Source organism: Diceros bicornis, chromosome 12 (assembly GCF_020826845.1).
Source record: "Diceros bicornis minor isolate mBicDic1 chromosome 12, mDicBic1.mat.cur, whole genome shotgun sequence".
Lineage (NCBI taxonomy): Eukaryota > Metazoa > Chordata > Mammalia > Perissodactyla > Rhinocerotidae > Diceros > Diceros bicornis.
Genome location: NC_080751.1, coordinates 4,540,589 through 4,566,403, shown reverse-complemented (window position 1 = coordinate 4,566,403; position 25,815 = coordinate 4,540,589). Strand labels below are relative to the sequence as shown.

At 53.3% G+C, this 25,815-nt stretch overlaps 1 protein-coding gene across 6 annotated transcripts in view; it reads right to left on the bottom strand.

The window, feature by feature from the left end:
- Window positions 1-660: 660 nt before the first annotated feature.
- Window positions 661-25,815, bottom strand: part of CAPG (capping actin protein, gelsolin like) — a 257,079-nt gene continuing 231,924 nt past the window's right edge. The window contains exons 2-11 of one of the 6 annotated variants that reach the window (XM_058550794.1): window positions 13,311-13,361; window positions 6,961-6,996; window positions 6,616-6,788; window positions 6,361-6,515; window positions 5,991-6,158; window positions 4,454-4,603; window positions 3,998-4,090; window positions 3,476-3,608; window positions 1,388-1,476; window positions 661-817 (exon numbers count right to left, since the gene is read on the bottom strand). In XM_058550794.1, the coding sequence (XP_058406777.1) occupies window positions 752-817; window positions 1,388-1,476; window positions 3,476-3,608; window positions 3,998-4,090; window positions 4,454-4,603; window positions 5,991-6,158; window positions 6,361-6,515; window positions 6,616-6,788; window positions 6,961-6,983 (1,050 nt within the window). In that variant the 5' untranslated portion in view covers window positions 6,984-6,996; window positions 13,311-13,361 and the 3' untranslated portion in view covers window positions 661-751. Of the gene's footprint in view, window positions 818-1,387; window positions 1,477-3,475; window positions 3,609-3,997; window positions 4,091-4,453; window positions 4,604-5,990; window positions 6,159-6,360; window positions 6,516-6,615; window positions 6,789-6,960; window positions 6,997-11,584; window positions 12,136-12,163; window positions 12,224-13,310; window positions 13,447-25,815 lie in introns of those variants that run through there. The other 5 variants (XM_058550792.1, XM_058550791.1, XM_058550793.1 and 2 more) reach the window with 5 other exon arrangements.

The following is a 25,815-nucleotide window of genomic DNA, read 5'->3' as shown; positions in this document are numbered from 1 at the left end:
GTTGTCCCCGCAGTGAGCTATCTAGCCTCTCTGATATTCCAGCCACCACCCCACTCTACAGAGGATGAACGAAGGCCTGGATAGGGAAAGCAGCTTGCCTAGGATGAAACAGAGGCCAAGTGAGAACCAGAACCCGTGACTCTGGACACTAGTCCGGTGCTTCCCCCATGGCCCCACCGTCCCCCTGCTGTCCCTGGGCTCAGCAGGCTAACACACGATGCAGTGTGCCTATGAAGTGACAAGCCAGACCTCTGCTCAGTAGCGAAAGTTGTCCTCTTTCTTGGCCAGCATACATCATTTGGAAGCTGCCTCAGGATGGTTTATTAGGGCATCTGAGGAAATCCTGGCTTGAACGGAGATGCATCCCGAGGCTGTTGCCACAGCCTTCTCCCAGTGGGAATGTGAAACTGAACCGAAGCCCCGGCTGAAAGCGATCCTGAGGCCTGGCACTGTGCCACCTCCCTATTGGGTTCACAGCAGCACTGCCAGGCTCGCTGGGACTCCTAGCCCCTCTGCCTCAATCATGCAAAGCCAGCTCTGGCCCCTTGGAGGGGGGACTGTCACCTGGGTCCTCCTCCGTCCCAGCATGGGGATGAGCCCAGGGAATAGTGGGGCAGTGAGGATTAGCCCAGGGCAGGCAGTGCAGGCAGAGAGCAGGGAAGCACTTGTCGCCTTTATTGAACATCGCGGGGGGCAACTGACCAGGCAGCCGGAGGAGGAGCAAGCAGGTTGGAGGGGGAGACGCCCACCCTCATTTCCAGTTCTTGAAGAATTGCTTGAAGATGGGACTCTCACGGCCCTGGGGCAGAATCTCCACCTGCGGGGACAGCAGAGGAGAAGTCTGGCTCACAAGGTTGCCACCTCTGCCTCCACCAGAGAAGGCCGGGGCCATGGAGGAGGGTGCTGAGCACCAGGCCTGAGTCCACATGCTGCCCAGGCCGGGGATGCTCCTCCAGATAAGCCAAGAGACGAGAAAAAAGATACAGGGACACAAGCTGAGAAAACAGACTGCTTCAAGGACCGGGGTGCACAGTTTGACAGATGCACCAATTCTAGATGAGCCTTATCAGCATCCCTCAGAATGATCTGTGGAGTCACCATGCTGGGGCGAGGAGGGGCGGTACAAGCTAGGGACAATGGCTCAGGGAAACCACACAAGCTTTCCAAAGACACACCTGGCCTCCAGGCTCCCAGGGGAGTGCCCAACAGCTTAGAAAATAACAGTTACTTTGAACTGTGAAGAATTGCGAACTGCTTTCCCACTGGATGGGGCTGGTAGGGAGGCCTGACTGTTCCGGACTGTGCCCAGGGCTTTCCTGCCCTGCTTGTCCAGTCTGAGGGGCAGGAGGCCCCAGAAGGAGGGTTTAGGCCTGGGGTGTCTCCTCACCTGAGTGTTTGGGGAGTACTGCATGCGGGAGATGAAGTCCTCAGCCACCTGGAGGGCCGCCTGCCGCTCCTTCTCATTAGCTTTTCGCCCTGGATCATAGCAAGGAGATTTTTAAAAAGAGCAGAGACTTTTCTAGCCCACATCCCATTTTTCCCGAGGAAATTTAAGGGGGTCCACAGAATAGCTGGCAACTTTTGAGATAAATGGACCAGGAGGTGCTAAGAGCTGCAGAGCTCTTGGGAGGGGTAAAGTCAGCCCCTTGAGACTCCTCCCCACTTGGCAGCTCCAAGGCAGATGAAAATTGCTCTTCTGTCCCTCTAATCAACAAAATCTCTGCTCGCACCAGGGCCCCAGAGATACTCAAGGGAGAGCTAGTGTTCCGGCATCAGACTCTAAAGCTGTGGCTCCCCCCCAGGACCCTTCACCTCTTGAGTCTGTCAACTGTACTGTTATCAAGCCTTGTTTGTAAAAACTAAATGGGGCAAAAGGGTGTGATCTACCACATCTTATTCCCCTGAGGCCAGAGAGCCAACAGCCGCCTGATGAGTATGCCCACGAAGAGCTTGTAAGGAGCAAGGGCACACAATCATCCCTTCCCTCCTGCAGGCTCTGCCTGCACCAAGTGTGCTCCAGTTTAAGGCATCTTCCAAGGAAACAAGGTTGTGAACTGTGCACCAGCCAGGCTATAAAAATCCAGTCACTACAATGTATCTGGAATGAAACGGGCTATATCCTTCCTCTACAATCTGACCAGCTACCCGCGAGATACTTTGCTTCCTGGCTCCCAGGTTTCCTGTTTTTTCTCCTCTGATTTCTCTTTCCAAAATGATTCGGTTCTTTGGTTGAGGCTAAATACACTTCCATGGGCGTCTGGGAACCCCCCTGCGCTTGGAATTGGTTCCATGGAAAGGCACCCTGTGGCAGGAGGGAAAACGCACCTCCAGTAGCACAATCCTCCCACACAAACACACCATACACACCCCCCCCCACATACACACACCACACTCTCTAACCCTTGAAACCTGCCATGCTGCTTGATGTTCCACACCCTTCCCCAAGGCAAGAGTATTTATTGTCTAGGAGCAGCTATGGTTAGGACACCTAATACTTCTCTATCTTCCTGACCAGGCTGGCGCTGGGAATGTCTCTTGGCCCTGGCTGACCCCACAAATATTTATTGACCAAATGCTATTTCGTCAAGACACTAGAGAAGATATGGTTCCTGCTTTCAAGAGGTTTATAATCTGGTCAGGGAGGAAAGACATGCTCAAGAAAAGGCAAGCATGGAGAAGTGGCTCCCAGTATACTCAGAGACTCAGAGCTTTTCTTTCAACATTTTCAGAGTCAAACCAAGTGAACATGCTTCTGCACAACAGTGTTTCTATTTCCAGCTAATACAATCTCTTGGAAAAACAAGTTCTATCAGTTCGCTACCCACTGCATAAAGTGAGATTTAGTTTAGCTAAAATTTCTCTCTGTCACACCTCAAGGCACAATGGCAGGGTCAGGGGTCCCAGCAGCCCTGAAGGCGTAGAAGTGCTCTAGGACAGTGGGCCTCAAAACGTGGTCCCTGGACCAGCTGCAAGGCCTGGGAACCTGCAAATCCTCAGGCTCCGCCCCAGGCCTAGTGAATCAGAATCTCGTGGGGTCCAGCTATCTGTTTTAACAGGCCCTCAGGTAATTCTGAGGCATGCTAAAGTTTCAGAACAGAATTTAGGGGGTGGGAACAGCAAAGATAAAACCCTCAGCCTCAAGGTCCGGAGCATCCAGGCTCCCTGAGCCTGTCTTTTTGTTGTCGTCTTGTTATGGAGGAAGATTCGCCCCAAGCTAACGTCTGTGCCAATCTTCCTCTATTTTGTATGTGGGTTGCCACCACAGCATGGCCACCAACAAGTAGTGTAGGTCGGTGCCTGGGAACAAACTTGGGACGCAGAAGCGGAGTGCGATGAACTTAAACACTAGGCCACGGAGCCAGCCCTGAGGCTGTCTTTTGAAAGCATCCAGGCAGGCTGGGCCCTCCAATGAGAAGCCTGCCCGGGTCAGAGCAGCCACAGGGGTCTCAGGCTGGAGGGGAGAAACCACACATACCCTTCCAGATGTAGATCTTGCCACAGAGTCCGTTGTCCAGCACGAAGCAGTCGTCAGAGAGCAGCAGCTCCAGGGCAAAAGGGCTGGAGTCAGCCACCTTGGTCAGGTGCATCTGTCCAGTGGCATCAGAGACCTGGGGGAGGATGGGCAGTGCAGGATCCCACCCTGCTCCCTGCAACACCAGCCCTAACCCCTGCCCAAGGAGCACGCCTCCCTACACCATCGCCCCAGGCCCAAGGAGCAGACAGGGGACAGGGAGGAAAAGCACTGACGGGCAAATCCCAGGCAGCCACCCCCCCCCCACCCCACCTCCATCACGTCAAGTGGCATTTTTATCTCCTCAGAAGGGCCTAACATCCATCCACTTCCCATCCTCCTCTCACTCCAAGCCTAGGATAAACCACCCTGGCGCCCAGCCCAACCTTCCCACTGCTTTCTCCTCTCCCTTCAGGCCCCCACCCCCAACCCATGCACCAGGCTCCCACCCCCTGCCTGGTCCCAGGGCAGGCCCTGAGTGCCCACCTTATACAGAGCCGCAGCCTGGGCATTTGTCTGGTCAGCTGTGAGGTCTTCCTCGGGGTTGCCCTCCTTCAGAGTAGGCTTGGGGCCCAGGACCTGCAGGGGTGAGGACAGGCCATGTTTCCAGAGATTCCTGGGCACCTGCCCCGGACCTTCCCAACCCATCACACCCAGGGCACTCACCACCTCTGGTGGGGCAAACTGTCTTGCACAAGGGCACTCGGCAGAGGAAAGTGAGGCTGGGTCCAGCCCACCCCACCTGCCAGGCCACTGATCCATCCGCCCAGAGGGGTGCTTTATGGTGAATCACACCAAGGCATCCTAGAAGCTAGCTACAGCCCTAAGCGGTGCCCCAGATGCCCCCAGCCCCACCATCCTCCACCGATCACCCTCATGCCCCCAGCTTCTCAGGGCTTCCAAGTAGAGGCTCCCGGCTGCCCACCCCAATGTCCCCTCAACCTGGATCATCTCAGCAGGCTCCTCCCCATCAGTGACGATCTCCACCTGGGCCTTGCCCTGCCGCTCACTGTCCCGGATGGCCAGGGCCAGGGCCCGCGCCTTGTTGCGCTCCAGGATGTTGGACTTTCCCCCACACCAGGCAAAGATGTTCTGCAGGGCAGGGAAGCGGGGAGGCTCGGGTTAGAGCCAGCTGCTTCCTCCTGCCCATCGGCTCTGTGTGTGTGTGTGTGTGTGTGTGTGTGTGTGTGTGAGTGTGTGTGTGTGTGTGTGTGTGTGTGAGTGTGTGTTGGGGGGGTCCTGAAGAACTGTCTCCTGAGGCAAGACAATCAAAGCCACTCAAGAAGGCAGGAGGCGGCCGCAGAGGCCTCTCTGAGAATGCTAATGACAACACTCTTTGCAAGAGTGTTTCTCTGCCCAGCTCCCATCTCCCTCCCGCTTTATTTTTGTCTGCGTCACTTATCAGCATACATTTGCAGGTCTTTATCTTGTCTATGATCTATCTCCCTGGCCTAGAAAGCAAGCTTTGTAAGGCAAGAATGCTGCATTGTGTTTTACTTCACTTTGTTCACTGCTGTATGCCCAGTGCTGAAACAGACACATAAATATGTGCCTAAATAGGCACAAAATAAATATTTCTTAAGTGAACGAATGGGTGGACGGCACTGACCCTGCGTCTCACACTCCCTCCTGCCCCCGCCAGGCCTGGCCCTCACCACCTCTCCCGAGCTGGTCCCCGGCCTCTGTCTCACTGCTTCCAGCCCTCCTTTCAAACAGCTCCTGGGTTGATCTTCCTGCCCCAAATCTTCAGCACCACAAGATGCGCTCCAGACTCCTCAGATGAACAGTCAGTCTCCTCATGACTTGGGCCTCACCCTCCTTAGCAATTTTTGCTCCCATTGCTCCTGTCCCCACCCTGGGTCCCCGCAGAGCTGGGCCCTTCCCTGCTGTCGACATGCATGTCTGCACCTTCCCCCGCCCAGTGCCTCAGCTCACCTGTCCCTTCACCTGGAACGGCATTTCCCCTCAATGAAGGTCTAGTCAAATGGCACCTTCCTGGGAGAAGGGCTTCAGCTCAGGCTAGAGGGCCCCTCCCTGTCCAAGCTCCCCCAGCACACACCACTGCCTCTCTTAGAGCCCTCAACACATCCTGCTGTGGATTACAGCAAGTGACAGGCCCTTCTTGGCTGCCTCTCCAGGGCAAGCAAATTATAGTCTCTGTGCTGGCTCAGAGCAGGCCTCATAGATCCTCTAAGTGAACCGATGAGTGAATGAATTTACGGTCTGGCAGGCAGCTAGCTCAGAGCTACAAAGGCTCCAAGAGGACAGAGTAGGCTCCAGTGTTAGAGGCCGTGGCTAGATGGCAAAGGGAGGTTTCAGTCCTTACAAATATAAGCATGTTGTCTAATGGCTGGAGCAGTCCCACTTGGAATGGGCTTATAGCTTCTCAGCTTCTCTCCCTCTCCCCTGGCCTCCTGGTCCCTGCCCTCTTAAAACATGGTGCTAGCACAGCATGCTCAGTCCCGCCCTGCCCACCCACCTGGCCCAGGTCCAGGATGAAGCAGTCCCCAGTGTTGAAGCTGTCCCAGCTCAGCGCCCGCTCGGTGGCACGGATGTTCTTCTTCCCCTTCACTTGGTAGAGTTTCTTGATGGCAGCTGGGGTGGTCCCTGGGCAGGTCTTATGAAATGCTGACTCCACTCCGCCTTCCTACCGTCCAGATGGCCAGCCTGAGTGGGCTGACGGGAGGCCCGGAGCCCTCCATACCCCATCCCATGGCGGGACAGGCAGAAAGGTGGGGAGGACCCAGCCCCGAGGGCACCTGGGCCTTTAGAGGGGTAAGAACCAGCTGGAAGGGCGGCTGGCTCTAGGAGAAGCCACAGGGTGGGGGTGCCGGGAGGTGGGCTCTGACCTGGTACTTGAGGCCACGTGGGAAGTAGCTCATGAAGAGGTCGGACTCATTGCCCTGCACCTCTCGGTGCTGCACAGGCCGCTCCCCAAGCAGGGTGTTGAGGTGCACGGCCAGCATGGCGCAGGCCCCCTGCTCATCTCGGGATGACTGCTGGCCTGGGGCAGGTGGGAGGTGGCAGGGCAAGGCCCGTGAGACCCATCCCAGCCCCGGGCCCTGCCCAGGCCGGGCCCCCACCAGTCCCTCCAGCTCCCTTACCTATCCACAGGTGCAGGTGGGAGAGCTCCTCTGGGCCATTGTGCAGCACTAGGTACGAGTCGCCCGAGAAGAAGATGCCTTGGTCCTCACGTGCTACCGGCACTGGCTTCAGCTTCTCCACCCGCCACACGTGCAGGCCAGGAGCCTGCACCGAGGCTGGGAACGGGGAGCCGCTGCGGGAGGGGAGAGGGTTGGCCACGGCCAGGGCCACGAGGAGTGGACCCTAGCACAGAGACCTGGGCAGGCCTGGGGACTGCGGTGTGTGGATGAAGGGAGCTGTGAGGAGGGGCAGCCCTTGGAGGTGAAGAAGGGGAGCAGTGAGAGGGGATGGGGTGTACAGCCTACCTTTTGGGGATGGGTGTGTACATGCTGTTTCCGGATCTGGAAAGACAGAAGAAGCCACTGTTACTACAAATGTCATGACAACCACCCTTCACACTGGTCTGGGGAGGCCCTTCTAGGTGGCCAAGTGCTTTCGTATTCATCAACTACTTCATCTCCAAGAGCCCAGGAGGAGATTATCCATTGTGCAGGCAAAGAAACCGAGGCTCAGAGAGTCTAAGTCCAAAGTGACACAGATAGTGAGAGGCTAGTGAAAATCAGGTCTCTGGCTCCCAGGCCAGTGTCTTCCCCTTGCTGTGACCTCTCAGCTACACCTGTCTCCTGCTTCCAGACCCCTAACTCTGGGTACTGCACAAGGCTGGAATACAGCTCTCTAAGCAATAACTGCTTACATTAGAAAAGTCTAAAATCAATGACTTAAGTTTCCACCATAAAAAAAAAAAAATAGAAAAGGAAAAGCAAATTAAACCCAAAATAATCAGAAGAAAATAAATAAAAATAAGAGCAGAAATAAAAAACAAAAAAATAGAGAAAATCAATACAGCTGGTTTTTGAAAAAAATCAATAAAATTGATGAATGAACCTTTAGACAAATTGATTAGGAAAAAGAAGAGACACAAATTTCCAATACAGAAACAAGAGAGATGATATCCCTACAGTTCCTACAGATATTAAAAGGATGAAGAGAATATTACAAAAGCTTTATGCTGATATATTTAACAACTTATATGAAATGGGCAAATTCCTTGAAGGACACAAATTATGAAAGTTCACTCAAGAAGAAATAGATTACCTGAATAGTTCTAATATCTATTAAAAAAATTGAACTTTTACTTAAAAACTCCCCCCCGCAAAAAAGATTCCAAGTCCAGGTAAATTCTACCAAAAATTTAAGGAAGACATAATACCAATTCTGCACAAACTCTTCCAGAAAAATAGGAAAGAACACTTCTCAATTCATCCCATGCTACCAGCATTATCTTGATAGAACAAAACCAGATAAATATATTATAGAAAAGAAAATTAAACCAATATCCCTCATGAACATAGATACAAAAAATATTAATAAAATGTTAGCATTTGGAATTCAATAATATATAAAAAGGATAAAACATCATGACTAAATGGGGTTTATCCCAGGAACGCAAAGTTGGTTTAACATCTGAAATTCAATCAATGTAATCCACCCTGTTAACAAACTAAATATGTATACATATATATATATATATATATATACACACACACACTCATCTCAATAGATGCAGAAAAAGCATTTAGCAAAATTCTACATCCATTCCTGATTTAAAAAAAAAAAACGTAGCAAACTAGAGATGTGCAGATATGACATACAACTATCTACTGGGGCTTTGGGGGAAAAAAATAATAATAAAATAAAATATTAAAAAATATTATATATAAAAAAATATTATCTCACAAAATTCAGCAAATGCAGTAGTTACACTTCACTCACTGTCTCTTTCATATGTTCCCATTGCTAGAGGATTTTTTTTTTTTGGCTTAAAATGCTGAGCCTACACCAGCAAGCACTGCAACACAATTCATGCTGTGCAACCGACCAGCGTTTCTGTAAGGTAAGCCCCAGGGACACAGGGTAAGGGCCTGGGGAATTTCAGGGTGAAGAGGCAGGGTGGCACCATTAGGAGATTTCTGGGGTCTGGGGACACAGGAAGGGTGAAGAGGAATCTTTGGGGGATGAGTGGGAGAGCACAGGGTGTTGAGTCTGAGTAAGAAACAGAGGGAGGGCCAGCCCCGTGGCTTAGCAGTTAAGTGCACGCGCTCCGCTACTGGAGGCCTGGGTTCAATCCCGGGCACGCACTGACGCACTGCTTCTTGACACTATCTACTGGGGCTTTGGGGGGGGGGGCGAGAAACAGAGGGAGACAAGGGAGCAGTGGTAATGGATGTAAATTACCACATGAAAGAATTATGACTTTCCTTTTCCGTTCCTAAATTACAACATAGCTGAAGGCATTTTTTGGAATCACACTTCCCCAAAGCGGGTAGGCAATGAGGGGGAGGTTTGGAGGAGGGAACCTTGAAAGGTTCTCCATCCTACAGAGAGTCACTTGCTGTGACCACATCCCCTGCAACAGGCAGGTCAGCCTGTGACTCAGGTCTGAAGTGGGGAGGCAGCCGCCCCAAGCCCAAGCCAGGGGGGAGAGCTCGGAAATGGAGACGGTGTGACTAAGAGGGCCAATTGTCAGCTTTCCTGTTTTTCTGCGTTACTGATGTGAGAGCTCAGGGCATAACTCAAAAGCAGGCAGCCCACATGCCAGGGCCACAGGCGTCCAAGAACCACGGCAAGGTTTTGATGAAAGGGGTTTGGCTGCCTGCTCCTTCATCACTCTGGCTCTCCACCCTGGCTGTCACCCTCCACCTTGGGATCTTTGTTATAAACAGAGATCCAAGCCTCAGGCCTGGAGATTCTGATTCCACAAGTGTGGAGTGAGGCCTGTGCATCCTCATTTTGAACCTATGTTCCAGGTGATTCTGATGCTGCCCTTTAACTCTCTCCAGAACGGCAACTCACACTTGCCTGCACATCATCTGGGGGGCTTTAAAAAAACCCCAATGCCCAGGCTACATACTAGACCAGTTAAAATCAGACTCTCTGGCGTGGAGCCTGGATTTCAGTGTTTGAGACATTCCAGGTGAGTCTAACGCTGGGTCAGGGCTGAAACTCCTGCTGCCCCATCAGACCCCTGCCCCCCAGCCTTCTGCTCCAGGCTCTCACCAGTGAGGGTCCTCCTGATACCTGGCCTCCAGCCCAAGCCACAGCTCCTTGAGCTTCCTCAGTGCGCACCTCCACCCTCTCGTCCATCAAAGCCCCACCACCCCTCCAGGCCCATTTCAAGCCCCAGCTGTCCGAGGAAACTTCCAGGACATTCCATGGCCTCGGCCTCTTCTGGGAGTTCTCCCAGCCCTCTCACCTGGGAGCATGCACTTCAGTCCCTTCCTGCAGGCTGTCATATAGCATAACCTGATAGCTTCATGTCTCAACCAGAGCAGGGGACACACCCGATAATCCCTCATTCCTCAAGCAGTCCTCGACAGGGTCTGTTAAGTTCCATTCAAGGTCTACGCTGGCCGCTTGGCACTGGGCAGAATGGGGGTGGGGGAGCACAGAAATGAAGAACAACCCGTGTCTCATGGTGTAGCTGGAGGCGGTGGTGAAGCAGAGAGCCATCACACCCAATGGGACCGCAGACAAACTTCCCCTAGATGGGGAATGTCACAGAATCACAGAGGATTCAGATGATTCTGTAATCCAGCATTAGAAGGAGCCTTGATGCTTATCTAATCCTACTCAGCATCCATCTCGCAACGTATACTCACAGCGCAGAAATCCCTTCTACAGCAACCTTCACCATCCTTTTCTTGAACACTTCTGGTGATGGGGAACTCACCATCTCACAAGGCAGCTTCTTCTATACCTCTTACATTAAAGCCTTTGTTTTTTCCCATTTGCCATAGTGCGGTGAGTTATGGGCCTGCCTGTCTCCCCTACTAGACCATAAGGGCCATTCAGGCAGGGACTATATTTTGCCTCTCTCCATCTAGCTGGATCCTCACACTGTGCCTGGCACTCTGCAGGTGCTCAGAGAATGCCTTTAATTAACTGGACTTGCTGGGCTCCAATTATTAGGCCAGATGGAGCCTGAGAGATAGTGCAGGATGTCAAGAGACTGCAGCGGGCTGGAGCAGCCCCGGAGGCAGAAAGCAGGGGCTAGGGATCCTGTCAGACTGCCATGGGGCTGGGGGTAGAGGGAGGATGCGTGCCCTGCTGCTGTCCCATGGCCCTGACTTAGGCAGGAGCCTGCTTTCGAGGACACACTGGGGCACCTGGGGACGGGGTGGCAGTGGGGGGGTGTCACTGTTACGCACACCTTTAAGGCAGTATTTGACAGCTGCCAGAATGACAAACATCCTCCAGGGCTATCTTTGCCTTTCTTAGACCCTGATTCCATTGATCCCCAACAGGTCCCCTCACCTCCCAGGCCCCGTTTGCCCTTAGTTGTGAAATGAAACAGCCCTTGCCTCTCTCCCCAAGAAAGGGTGGAGGGGTGAGTGTCAGCACCAGATCCTCCCAGCCTCTCCCAGCCTGGACGTCGGCATTCTCAGGAGCTGGGTCCAGAGGCCTTGTCAGGGAACTCTTCGACCAGTGCTCCTTCCCCTGACAGCAAGTGGAACTCCACCCTTTCCCCTCCTCCATCTCCACATCCCTCCCCCTCCCCTACCCCAGGCAACTGGCCAGACCCTTAGCTGGGGTGTCGCTGAATCTGCAAAATAATGGACTGTGCCACTTGTATTTGAATTCAAACGGCAGGCCTGCTCCGCCCCCTCCCCCAACCACCACAGCCCACCTATCTACAGTCACACCGCGGTCCTGTCTCAGGGACAGGTATCCGCAAACCTGAATGCACCTCCGGGCTGGCTGAGAGCCTTCAGGAGTCCGGTCACTCAGTGCGGTGGCCTCTGTCAGGAGGTCGGGCACCAACTCTCATACAAGCCAGGACAAGCCCTGACCCAGGAGGTCCTCATCACATTGTGAGCACAGCCCACCCGTCCTCCAGAGCAGCTCCGAGGCTCCAATCAGATAATATACCTGGAGCCTGGCGTACAGCTGCCAGGACAGCAGCCTGGGGGACACCAGTCCTGGACAAAGCAGCTTCCAGAAATGTGAGTCTCTGTCTCCAGACCTGGCAGCCAGGTCTCACCTGCCCTGAGAGGGTCCCGATCAGCCCGTCCCAGGGGCCAACTCTCTCTCAGCCGCCCTCCCACTTCACCTTTCAGCAGCTCTTCTTCCTCGACTTCTGCTTTTCAGGCTCTGCTTCCTCCCAGCCTGCCCCACCCCAGCTTCTCACTTCCCTCCTACTCCTGCTGGGCTGTCCCGCTCATCTGCCCCAGCCCTGGGCTCCTGCCCCAGCCTGTCCTCCCACAGGAGCGGGCAGACAGGGCTGGGAGGCCCACAGGCCTGCAAGAAGGAGAGCAGCACTGAGGGCCAGCAGTGGTGCTGCCAGGCTGGCTCCTCGGAGGCACCCACGGGGAGGCTGGAGGCCCGTCCACCCCAGCTGGGGGCCTCCCCGCAGTGGTCTCAGCCGGCTGCAGGCCAGGGTCAGCATCTCTGAATCTGAACCTGCAGAAGAGCCACAGGAAAGCCGAAACAGGCCATGTCCCCACTCACCAGCCTCGGACAGGCGCGTCTGCCCAGCCCCGGCCTCCACCAGGTTAGTCACATTTCCTGGGTGTGGCCACTGCCTCTGCAATGACTGTTCCCTCCTCCCCTGACTTGTCTTTCTCGTTGCCCTGAATGCACACATTTGATTATTTTTGAAGCTCCGTTCTGAGGGAGTGGCTGAGGCCCGTGACCCATTCTTTGCTGTGCCCTGCATGCCAAATGCCTCTCAAGTCTACCCGTGGTCAGCCTCTTTTTTTTTTTTTTTTTATTTACTTACTTATTTTTCCCCCCAAAGCCCCAGCAGATAGTTGTATGTCATAGCTGCACATCCCTCCAGCCGCTGTATGTGGGACGTGGCCTCAGCGTGGCCGGAGAAGCAGTGCGTCGGTGCGTGCCCGGGATCCGAACCCGGGCCGCCAGCAGCAGAGCCTGCGCACATAACCGCCAAGCCACGGGGCCGGCCCCCCGTGGTCAGCTTCTCATCCACCAGATGCTCACTGTCACAGTCTCGGCACTGGGCGCTCTGAGGGACAGCAGTGCAAATAAGAGTGGCTCTGGCTTGACCCAGGGGCCATCCGCCTCCATCACATCACAGGACCCTAGAGCTAAGCTGGTCCAACTCGCTTGCTTGCTTTCTAGAGGAGGATACTGAGGCCCTGAGACCACAAGTGGCTTGCCTATGGTCACAGAGGGAGTGGGAGGAGCAAGGGAAGCTTCCATTCTTTTCTGAATCCACGAGGAAGGATGAAGCAGCGTCTGTGCGTGCTCCAAGAGAAAGTGAGCGCCCAGTTATGCAGCCACAAATGAGTGGCTCCTGGGCCCTGGACTCGGGCCCACCTGTCCTGGATGCAGGCCTGCCCTGGCCCAGGGCTCATCAACAGGTTAGTGAGAGAGAAGGCTCAGCCCATGGGGCAGTGCAACTAAATCAATCCAGGTGTTAAAATTTTTGGACCAGAGCAAAATGGGAAGTTAAATGTTCTTTTCAAAGAACACAGACTCTAGCTGGCATCTGAGTGCCTCCACAGCCCAACTGCTGGCCTTAGAAATAGGGTAATGTGAGCTGAAATCCCAGCAGGGCTTTGTCCCCAAGAGAACCGCAGGCTGGGCAGATAACCTGGTGCAGTGGAAAGAGGTGAACGGTTTCGCTACTTACTGGCTGTGCTTCTCCTGGCAAGCGACTTAACCTCCTGGAGCTTCCCGGGGGGCCAATCTGTAAAATGGGCGTAAAGATAAATGTGAAGATTAAATGAGATCGTAAAACTAACGAGCAAATAATAGATGCTCAATAAACCTAGACTTCTTTCTCTTCCCAACAATGAGAATTTACTAGGGCCCCCAATATATGTGCCCAGCACCTCAGGAAGTAACGCCCCTGCCCCCTCCTCCCCTCATGGTGCAGCGGCAGAGGGACGGCAAGTTAAACCACAAATTACTCCTCCTCGTCCCGCCCCCACCTCCATCGACTCTGGTGACCGGTCTATACCGGTGGCTCTTAGGTTCCGGACTCTGTGCACCGACCAAGGGCACAGGGATAAAGGTGACCCCATCACCACAGAAATGAAAAGAGGTTTACAAATTAACAGCGAAGCAAAAGAGCAGGTCACTCAGCCTGGGAGTCCTAAGCACCTCGAAACTCCAACAATGCACACGCTTAAGGACGTTATCTGGTAACCAGACTCTAAAACTTGTTCTTTACCAGACTCACATTTTCCCTCCCCGTCCGTTCTCCCCCAGCAGGAACGCTCCGAGTTTGTCCCAAATGGAGTAAAATAAAGCATTTCTTTAGCACGGACCCGCCCTCCCTACGGGAAACAAGGAGACGTGATTAGACACGCGGGGGCGCCCCTAAAAGGAGAAGGGGGAGGGGCGCGTCCCGAGGAGGCGACCCGGGACCGGCTGAGCCCCTCCGACCCTTTGGGGGAGCCCAGGCGCCCGGTGGTCAGACCCCAAAGAGCTACTTGCCTGCAGCGCCTCGCCCGGTAGCTCTGGCCTCAGTGCCCGCCGCCCGCGCCCCCCCCCCACGACGTGAGCGGCTGGAGGCCGCCCGGAGTGAGTCAGAGGGAGGGGCCCGGCCGGCCAGAGCCCCCGGGGGGCGCTGCTGAGCCCGCCCCCGCAATCCTCCCTCCCGGGCAGTTGGGGCGCCGAGCGGGACCTAGAACTGGGGCGGGTACTGAGGAAGCTACAGACAACCATGCTATGCGGAAACTTCACGGGAGGATTGCAGTGGTCACAACCCATTCAACTGATAGATCCTTGGCTTCAATCAAGCTGTAACAGCCACTGTTCCTTGAGTGCCTACTATGTCCTCGGCGCTTTAAACGTGATCTCGTTCAGTCCTCCTGCCTACCATCATTATTCTGCTTAATAGATGAAGTCTCAGAGAGGCTCAGAGAGGGTAAGTGACTTGTCCAAGGTTACACTGCCAGTTCAGGAGCAGAATCAGGATTCTAACCCAGGCTGGGCTGGCTTCAAAGCCCGTGCTAGACCTGCAACACTTCACCCTGCTCTTTATTCAGAGGACAACAGGCCAGCCAGCGTCTGCACCAGGAGGCCGGGCATTCTGCAGTGAGTCCGGCAGAAGATGGTCTGCACTTCTGCCTTGGCTTCTGAATGGAGAGAGCCATGAGCAGCAGGCAAACCAGGAAAGATGTCTGCTGACAAAAGGCATCAGGATCAGGACATGGCGCTGCCCCCTGACACAGTGGTTAGAGGACTTTTTCCTTTCTTGGGCAGCAGCCTCCAAAATCCCAACCAGCATGAGTTTCTCTGAGGTCCACTGATGGGGCTTGGGGTAAGGGAAACAATTCAAAGCCTGGTTCTGCCCCTTTCCATCTGGGCAACATCGGGCAACCACACTCCACTGAGGAATGCTTAGAAACCTCGCTCCCTCCGCTTGTCCACCTTCCTCTGACCAATTGCTCACCCACAGACCCAGCTTAAATATCCCTCCTCTGAAACATGCAGTGTTCCCTGACTCCCTCCTCCTTGCTCCCCAGGTGCCCTGGGCGTCAAGGCCACTGGGCCATCTGGGTCTACAGCCTCTGTGAGAAAGCTTTCAGCCACACCCCACTAGCAAAGGTGGAATTGTATGCATGGCAAACGTAGTCAGCCCTGGCCTGCTTCCCAACAGCTGGGCCCTGCCAAGGCCCTGCCAGGCATAATCCTCCCAGAGCATTCCCATTTTCTGCATTTTTTTAGGTAAAATTGACAGTGAAATGCACAAATCATAAGTGTATAGTTCAATGAGTTTTGACATATGCAAACACCCATGTAATCTGCATTCCTACCAAGATATAAAACCCTCCACACCCTCAGAAAGTTTCCTCACCATCACTTTTTATCATCTGCTCCCTGTGTGCCATCCTCCACCTCACTGTTAGCTCCTCCAGCCCAGGGACCATGTCAGATCATCCTTGTGACCCTAGCACCCAGCAGAGCACCCAGCAGGTAATAGACACCCCAAAATTTTTTTACTGAATATATTAACAGATTAGAGAGCGAAATCCCCACATTCTAGTACTGTCCCAGCCTCTGTCGCCTTGGGACAGTCACTTAAACCTTCTGAGCCACAGGTTCCTTGCCTGTGAAGCAAGGACAATAACCCTAGCCCCCCTACCTTGGGGGACTGTGGGGATCCCATGCGATGACCTATGGGAGGCTCTTTGAAAAGAATTAAGGCCTGGGCCGGCCCAGTGGCGCAGTGGTTAAGCTCGCACGCTCTGCTTTGGCTGCCCAGGGTTTGCAGGTTCAGATCCCGGGCGCGCACCGACGCACGGCTTGTCGAGCCATGCTGTGGCAGTGTCCCATATAAAGTAGAGGAAGATGGACACAGATGTTAGCCTGGGGCCGATCTTCCTCGGCAAAAAAAGAAGGATTGGCATCGAATGTTAGCTCAGGGCTAACCTTCCTCACCAAAAAAAAAGATAAAGGCCTAGACACATGCAAGGTCCTTTTACCATTGTTATTAATAAACTCCTACTTCTAGGACAAGCATCTGGCTGCAGGAAACCAGGAGAAGGAGGCATCAGACACTGACTTTGGGGCTTGGCTGCTTGGGCTCTGGCCAAGGGTCTGGGGCTGCCCAAGACAGCCAGCTTTCTGCTTCCGTGTCCGTGGACCTGGGCTATGGACTGATTTCCAGGGCTAAGAATTTCCTGAAATTGCAAAGGATTCTTCCTAAATGAGTTCCCAACCTGGCTTCTAACGACCCTGCCATATGGCCCTCTCTGAGCCTGTTTCTTTTTTATTTATTTATTTAGTGTGTGTGTGTGTGTGTGTGTGTGTGTGTGTGTGTGTGTGAGGAAGATCAGCCCTGAGCTAACATCCATGCCAATCCTCCTCTTTTTGCCAAGGAAGACTGGCCCTGGGCTAACATCCGTGCCCATCTTCCTCCACTTTATGTGGGACGCGGCCTCAGCATGGCTTGACAAGCGGTGCGTCGGTGCACGCCCGGGATCCAAACCTGGGCCGCCAGCAGCAGAGCGCGCGCACTTAACCGATACGCCATGGGGCCAGCCCCTCTGGCCTGTTTCCTGTCTGTAAAATGCACGTACTAGACAGGAGAGTCCCTTCTGGCTCCTCTGACCCGAGTCCAGAGGTGCAGCTCAGGCTGAGCTGTTGCATTTCCTTAGCCAGGGGGCTGACAGGGATCTGATGCAATACCTAAAAATTCCAACATCAAATTCCCTAAAATATTTCTCTGAAGGCATTGACTCAGAATGCTTCTAGCCTTTAAATTTGATCTGCAATGAATTTTTCTAGACCATTTCAACTAGCTCTGAGGAATGGCCAGGAGTCTGGAAGGAGAAAATTAATATTTTCTTAATAAAGCTCAAGATCCGAAAGTTTGTTGTTTTTTCAAAAATCATTGCTGGGTGCCCAGAGGCATACTGGACAGCAACATCCTGGAATTCCTCGGGGACTCTTAGGAAAGGGGGACTGCCCGGTACAGCATGAATGAGCAGGCTAGGAGCTCAGGTGGAGCACTGTGGTGCTGGGGAGGGCACTGGGTGACGGGGGCAGGAGGGGCTGGTCCCCAGGAAGGACACAAGAGGACAAACCCCCTCAAGGCCAGGGTCACTCTGGGTCCTCATCACCACTGTAAGGACATGATAAGAGCTAACACTACTGAGTGCTGGTCCTATATGCCAGGCGCTGTTCTTTTTATGATTTTCTCATTTGATCCTCCCGTTTACCCCTTAAAGTAGATACTCTTATTATCCTCATTTTACAGATGATGAAATGGAGGCAAAGTGAGGTCAACATAACTGGCTCCAGGACCCGCTTAGTAAGCGGCAGATGGGTTGGGAGCCAGGTAGTGGGACTCCACGTCTCCCCTCCCGACCCTCACTGCACACCGCCTCCCTCACTGCACACCGCCTCCCTCACTGCACACCGCCTCCCGAGGTGGAGCTGGGCGGAGTCAGGGCCCTCCTCCTGGCCAGGCCTTGCTCTCCCTCCTCCTCTCCCAAAGCCTACCCTGCTCTCAGCATTGAATGCTTGTGCCAGCTGTGAGTCCTTTCACATACAAGGAGCTACCTCTGCTTACCCTCTAGATAACTCGCTTTTTTTGTGTGTGTGTGAGGAAGATCAGCCCTGAGGTAACATCCGTGCTAATCCTCCTCTTTTCTTTGCTGAGGAAGACGGGCTCTGAGCTAACATCTTTTGCCAATCCTCCTCCTTTTTTTTTCCCCAAAGCCCCAGTAGATAGTTGCATGTCGTAGTTGCACATCCTTCTAGTTGCTGTATGTGGAACGCCACCTCAGCATGGCCGGAGAAGCGGTGTGTTGGTGCGCGCCTGGGATCTGAACCCAGGTCGCCAGCAGCGGAGTGCGCGCACTTAACCGCTAAGCCACAGGGCTGGCCCCGATAACTCGCTTTTAAAAAAAAATTTTATTTCAAAATATAGACTCACAAGAAGTAGTAAAAATAGTATGGGGTACTGATACTGTACATGCTACAACCTGGATGAGTTTTTAAAATATCACGCTAAGTGAAAGAAGCCAATCAAAAAAGACCACATATTACATGATTTCATGAAAAGTCTAGAATAGGCAAATCTATAGAAATAGAAAGATTAGTGGTGTCTAAGGCTGGAGGGAATGTGGCGGTTTTAGGGGGTGACTGCTAATGGGTACAAGTTTCTTTTTTTCTTTTGGTGAGGAAGATCATCCCTGAGCTAACGTCGGATGCCAATCCTCCTCTTCTTTGCTGAGGAAGACTGGCCCTGGGCTAACATCTGTGCCCATCGTCCTCTACTTTATATGGGACGCCGCCACAGCATGGCCTGACAAGTGGTGTACCAGTTCACGCCGGGATCCGAACCTGCAAATCCCAGGCCAGTGAAGCCTAGCGCGCACACATAACCGCTGTGCCACTGGGCCAGCCCCTGGGTACAGGTTTCTTTTTGGGGTGATGAAAATGTTCTAAAATTAGACTGTGGTGATGGTAGCACAACTGTGTGCATAAAGCATTGATTGTACACTCAGTGAAGCTGGGCAGCAAACAAAAAAACAAAAGGCTTTGTAACTTTTGAGTGGTAACACCATCCTTCACCCATTTGCACCCCACTTTAAAAAAAAAGTAGTATAGAGAGGTCCCATGTTTCTGTCACCCAGCTTCTCCTAATGGGGACATCTTACATAACTGTGGTAAGTGTACCTTCCCCTTTAAAGTGCAGATCCTGAAGGCCCAGAGCCTTTTCTCCAGTGCTTGAGTTCAGATCCTGACAGTGATAACACCTCACCCATGCCCTGGGCTTTACAGTTTACAAAACATTCCCACCCCCCCCCCCACATACCACGGGCAAACTCCGGTTTATTTGACCCCCAAAGCAAACCTGTGAGCCAGGGTCGCCCCTTTTCTTGGTTTTCTTGGTCACAAGAAACTTCCTCCCTCCCTGGGCTCCCTCTATAGGGTTGCCAGATTTGGCAAATAAAAGCTTTTATTCATCAACCCTGTAAGGTAATCAGCTATAATGGGCCCAGACAATCCTGGTGGGGGGGGGGTGTCTGCCCATCATTTTGGGAGACCATTGATTGAAGACTCTTAAGAAGTGAGAGGGCTCTGGACCCTAGCCCAGCCTTGCCCACCAGGCCTGGGCTGGGCCTCCCGGGCCACGTCCTCACTCACGCCTTTTTCTCTGGCCTTTCTACTCGGGCCTGCCTCAGCCGACAGGAGGGCGGACCCAGGCCAGAGTGCGCCCCTCTTCGTGCCTCAGTTTGCCCATCCGAGAGGCTGGTCCTGCAGGCGCCGCAGATACACCGCGGGGGCAGCGGGCCGGCGGGAAGGGCCAAGTGGAGCCCGGCCGGAGTTACGAACCCGACACCAGGCCTACTGTCCAGAACCAGGGACCGCGACAAAAACGAGGAGTCAGGCAGGCACACGGTGGACTCCAGTGGGACCCCACCCCCCCGCCCCACGCAGGCCAGAGCCTCAGCTGGACTACAAATCCCAGTGGGCTCAGGGCGGAGCCTCGGGAGCTGCGGTCTGCGATTGCTATTCCAAGCCCAGGTCCAGTGGGCCCTTGGGGTCGAGGTCAGGAGGACAAGGACGCCACAGAGGACCTCAGGAGACACTCACAGACACACACACACACGCACGCGACAGCCGTACTAGCCCCGCCCCCACAGACTACAAATCCCAGCAGGCAGTGGGCTGCGGGGCGGGGCCTCGGGGAGAGGGATGCTCCCAACTGGAAGAGAGAGTGCTGTGCTGTGGGATCCCGGTCGCTGGTGGGGGCTACCCTGTTAGGGAGAAGGCGGTCTTCTCTCCCCGAAAGTTCGGCCCCTCCGCCTCTGCAGACTCTGCTCCACCGAGGGGTCGCCGGCCTGAGCCCTTCTCCGCAAACCTGAGCTCCACCATCCCAATGAGGCTGGGGCAACAGGGGAAGGGGCTGGTGGTGGGGCTTGGGCCGGCTGCCTTGGAGAGACGCAGAGTGCGCCTCCATGACCTCTCCTCCATCGCCTGGAACGAATTCCCTTTTCCTGGAGGGAGGAGGAGCCCGGACCCTGAGGGAGGACTAAGCCTGTTAGGGTCCCTGTGTGGCCTGCAGGTCTGGAGAAGCCCAGGGAAGGCCTGGGTCCTCCGTGTCCTGGGATGTAGGTCCTGATGTTCGGGCCACGGTGTCTGACCGCGCTCAACGCCCTGGCCCCAGGCATCAGCTTTACGTGGCAGAGCCAGGTAAAGCTGAGGGGCTGCCAGGAAGTAATAACCAGGGCACGCGCATTCGGTATGCTCTCTTAAAGTGCCCTGCTCACACCTCAGCGTCAAGCGCCAGAACTCTTGTCTCAACTCTCCAGGTTGCACAAAGTTCCTCTGAGGTGCTACAGAAGGGACTTACCCAAACCCTTCAGTGCAAGTCAGGAATTCAGGAGTCCAGCCTGCTGTGTGGGATGAGCTGTGCTGAGGCCCCACTTCATCTGCCCTCCAGGGCCAGGGCAGTCTCTCTCCTGAGGCCTCTTCTCAGCTGATTTCTGGCTTCCAAGTGGGGATTCAGGTTACACCTGCATTGGGAGCAGTGACACCACAGTGGCCAGCAACACAGTGAACTTTCTGTCTCCAAGCCATTTTCAGCTTTTACACTTTCTGATCTGGTCATATACTGTTGTGTCCCTGATCATCATGGTAGGTAGGAAAATAGCCAGTCTGAGAAGGTATAGCCGTGACCCTATAATCAGTCAGTGAGATCTCATTCTTCTATAGTTAGATGGAGATGAGCTACTTCCTAGAAATATTCCACTTAATCTTCGAGCAATTACAAACAACTCCAGAAAGGATATTCAAAGTAGATTGCCCAGAATCTCTTGGTAGCAGGAGTGGGGTTCACATTAATTGGTCAGGTGGTCTCTAAGCATGCCCCTTACTACCTGGGAAGTTCTCCAAGACTTGTTTTTCCAAGTATTTCTGTTAAGACAACCAGCCTTTTGTTGAGTAGCTCCTCTGCCCCTAGACATGAGAGATAGGTACCATAGAAACTTGGAGACAGCTGTTGCCCCAGTCCCTGGACTCTTTAATAAGAGTCCATTCTCTCCTGTGACAGTGAGCTTCTGCATTCCCCAGCTTCACACCAGACTCTTGAATCAGTAAGAGCCCGCATGACTTGCCTGCAGTGTGCCTAAAGCCATTTCATGCCTCTCCCTGCTTCCTGAAGATCCAGCTGGCAGGGTGCAGTTAAAGTCATAGGGAAGTGTTATTAGGTCATTACAGGGAGTGTGGCTAAGGGTAAGGTGCACCAAAAGTTGGGTTCTTTCGCCTTCAGGGCCTTGAGAGCAACCCAGGAACATGCATATTCTATACATGGAAGTACCTGCATCTATACTGGTTGCACATCTTGATGCAACAGCAAGATTCCCATTTTAGCAGAGATATCCTTAGCACGTGAATGTTTTCAATAAAAGTTTGTTAAAACTGGCATTTAAAAATCATAAACAGAAATTCATTGTTGTAATAATACCTTCCATCTATAATGGAATTATGGTTGAATTTGTATCTTTAAGACTTTTAATATTGTTTGTACATATTTTTAAAATCTTGCATTTATATTGGACCTCACAGATTTCTGCCGATTTTCAAAGCAAGGTGCTTGCATCAATAACAGGTGATAATGAAATCCTGTGTCCGTGGTCCTGCAGGCCACGCCCCTTCCTCGGTCAGCCTGTCCTGGGGATGAGGGACAGGCCGCCACGCTTCTCTTCACCACCAGGGGTCGCCCTTCCCCGTGGGACGACTGCTCCGGTCCCTATAGCGGCGAGAACCGGGTTGAGGGGACTGAGGGCTTTGGTCCTGTGTACATAATTAGATGGCCTTGGCCCAAGGCCCAGTATCCATCTCCGCTTTGGTCTCAGCTTTTCCGTTGGTAAAGGTGGGGAGGGTAATCTCAGGGCCCGCCACACCTATAAGGCAGGATATGGGGATGGAGGCGCAGTGCCCAGTCTCTCCTAAGGGGGAGGTAGAAGGCCATACCGTCTCCGCCCACCAGTCCTAGGAGAAAGGAACAAGGAAGCAGCAGGAACAAGAGATGCCTGGCTCCCGGGCTCTGAGCTGAAGAAGGAAGCCTAAAAAGGGAGTTGGGGGGTGTAGGTAATGGGGGCATGTACCGCCGGGTGCAGAGCTGGGGGGAGGGGGAATAGATGCCCTCCTCCCCTCAGGAAGATAAACAGAGGAAAGGACCCAGTAAGGTGAAGGCAAGGTCAAAGGTACCCAGAGAAGAGTCCTTGGTACTCCATCTGCACTTAGAGAAGGGAGTTGTTTGCAGATAAACAGGGAAGGGGCTTCAGGACACTGTGCTCAGTCTCAGTCTGGTGGTGGGTGTCCAATGGGCAGGAAAGGAGCAGGCCATGGGCCTTTTAGAGAGAGACCAAGGCTATTTGCAGAGAGGTGGGGGCCTTTGAGCAGGCGGTAAAGAATGAGTAAGATTTGCATATACAGCTACAACAAACATTTTTTGACAGTCTGCAATGTGCCAAGTGTAGGCTGGGCACTTGGAATTTGGCCATGAACTGAACAGACACAGTCACTGCCCATTTAAAAGTGCCTACAGTTGAGTGGGAGTCTATAGTCCAGCTCTGAAATAAACCTGTAGACTTAATTATGGTGGGAGTCCTGAGAGTGTGGTGGGGGGACAGACTGCCCTGGTCTGGGACCCCTGCTGAGGGTCACTTAAGCTGTGGCCTGAAGGAAAAGGGAGGAAGGGGATCAGAGTGTTCCAGAAGAAGAATGGCAAGTCCACAGCCCCGGATAAGAAGAAGCCTGTGTGAGACTAGAAAGGGACGAAAGAAGCCAAGTAACATTATAAGTGTTTGCACCCTGCCCCCTGCCCCAGCCTTACCCAGGCTTCCTGCATCCTGGGAAACCTCCTGGGCTCTCTCATGGGTGTAATCTGGGTGGTGGGCTAATGGATCAAGTTTAAAGACAAGAAGCTGAAGAAGCTGAAGAAGTGATCTGCATAATAAGGAGCTGAGGTGGACGGGTGAGGGCTTGGGTCTGAGGAAGGAAGGTGTGCTTGCACCGTCTGTGAAGAGGGCATTGCCAGTTGCAGAGATAAAGAGAGTGGATTTTGGGAAGGATGGTAAATTTTTTTTTTCTTTTTGAAATATACATATAGGAGAGTACTTTTTTCTTTTCTCTTCTTTTTTTTTTTTTTTTTTTACTGTGTTTTGCTATACATTGAGTGTCCTCCCTCTTTGTCATATTCTCTAAGGACTGAGTAAAGATCTAAATTTTTTCCAACTGAAATTTCCTGAAGTCAGCAGGGTGCAGGATGGGCCACCTGGGGCACCAATTCACGTTGGAACCACAGAGAGAAGGTGAGTGTGGGTGAGTCTGTGGGAAAAATGGAGGAGCTGGGCTGGAGAAGTGGGTAGGGGCCTGATCTTACACAGCAGCAAGAAGCGTTTGGTCTCCATTCACGGTGCCACAGGGAGTCTCTCAAGGGTTTTAGACAGAGCTCTGACATGACCAAATCTGTTGTGAGCAGAGTTTCCAGAACAGGGAAGGGCAGGGTGTGGGGGACAGAGGCCCACTACCTTGGCAGGGGCAGAGGGAAGCAGGGTGGTGCTGGCTTGTGCACATTACCCTAGAGGCCAGAAAAAGCCAACCTCAACTTTCAGGTCCTGACCCCAACCCTTGGAGAACTGATGAAAGCCAGTGCACTGTCATCTAGAGAAACACAGAGACAAACTCCACAGCGAGCTTAGTATCCACTTTCAAGGGACATAGAGGGAGGCTCTGTCACAAACGTCTGAAGCTACAGCAATAAATGATCATGCACCAGGGAGGGACAGAGGCCAGAGACCCCTCTTAGGAAGCTTGTCTATCTGTTTGCCCCTCCATCTGTCAGCCCATGACAGCTGCCACCAGAGTCAGCTGAATCAGCAGGCCTGGGAGGGCAACAGGCAGGGGAGGAAGAGGGGTCTCTGCCAGCTTGTGCTAAACCAGCCCCAACAGCTCCTTCATTCATCAGCCCAGGAGGGTCCCTTCCCTCCCTATTGCCAACCGCCTTCCTTCAAGATTGCCCCTGACATTAACTTTAACCCAACCAGAGACAGCATTCAATTGGCCCCAGGCCTTTCCTCTAGGAACTTCTTGGGCCTCTAACTTGACCACCTGCTCGGGTACAAATATCCTCCCTTACCCCTCACAGGACCTTGTTCTCCAGCCCCAGGTCTCCCCTCCCCAGCCCCTTATGTTCAGGCCTGTCCTCATGCCACCACTTGGCCCTAATCTCATGTTCAGAAAGTTCTTTCCCTCTTTCTACCCCATCCTATGTCCCTGTGGATTCCCATTCCCCTGGAAGAGGAATCCTTGTATTATCAGCACACTTTTGGCTTGTCCCACTTTTCTCCCTGCTTCCCTGGCTGAGGGAAACCTGGCTGCCCTGTGGTGGCCGCACACCTCCGCCCCTCTGCCTGGCCTCCCACTCCCAGGGCCCCACCCTCCCCTAGGGCATCTGTCTCCCAGTGCTTCCTCATATTTGAAATCCAGGTCACCCTGTCCTCCTCCCCTTCCTTCCTTCTTTTTTTCTTTCTCTCTATATTGACTGATTTTTTTAATTATAAAAATAATTTATGCTTGTCATAAAAATGTCCCAAGAGTATAGAAATATAAAGCTGTGGCACTTATTTCTACCTGGTCTCCCCTTCCCAGGAAACATCTACACCTGGCCTCACGGTTTGGGCTTCTTGGCATCTGTGTGGTGATCCAACTGGGGCTGTGATTTCATCTCTAAATTAGAGTTCTTAACTGAAAGGAAGAGAAACTGACCCAGCTAGTGTCGGCTGAAAAATAATTTATTAAAAATATTCTGTAGCTCACTGCATCTCCAGGAGGGCCAGAGAACCAGCTAGGAGCAAAGTCCCAAAGGTCACACCAAGCTGGCCTAGTGGAGGCACCTCTGGGTGCAGACACCACCACTTGCCAACAGGCGGATCCAGACCCTGAGTGGTGCCACGAGGGTCTCAGCCTCCTCCACCTCTGGAAACAGGATATAGCTGTCACCCCCTCCCCCAGGTGGATGCCCCTCGGTGCCCGCTTCAGATTCAGTCTAGCATGCGGGCATCTGACCGGCAGAATGCCTGCACCCCAGCTGCAAGGGAAACGGGGAAGGCCTCATCTGGCTTCTGTGAATGCACGCCAGGATTCATAAGGTGGAGAATGCCCCAAATGCAGGAAGTGATCAACAGCCAGAAAGAATGGCAGATGTCCCCTCCCATTCTCTAGGTCCAGCCACCCACATCTCAGCAGCTCCTACTCCACACGCCACCCTCTCCCACCTCTGAGACCTCTGGCCACAGCCTGCTTACCTGTCCTTCAGGTGCTCAGAAACCATGCTCCTTGCTCACACCAGGGATCCTGGCTAGGCTTCGCCACCTTCTCTGTCTGCTGGCAGCAACCACATCAGCCACAGCACCACCTCAGGGAGAGCTAGCTGATAGTTATTGTGTGCACACACTATGTGTTTCATGTGCCGTCTTCTCATTCAACCCTCAGAAGCACCCCCACCAGGAGGAATGCCTTATTAATGTCCCTGTTTACACAAGAGGAAACTGAAGCCCAGAGAGACTGAACATCTCCTTGGGTTTGCCCTCTCCATCCCTCATAGTGGCCCCTTGAGGGCAGGGTCTGTGTCATGTTCCTTCTCTGCTGGGATCTCTGTGTTC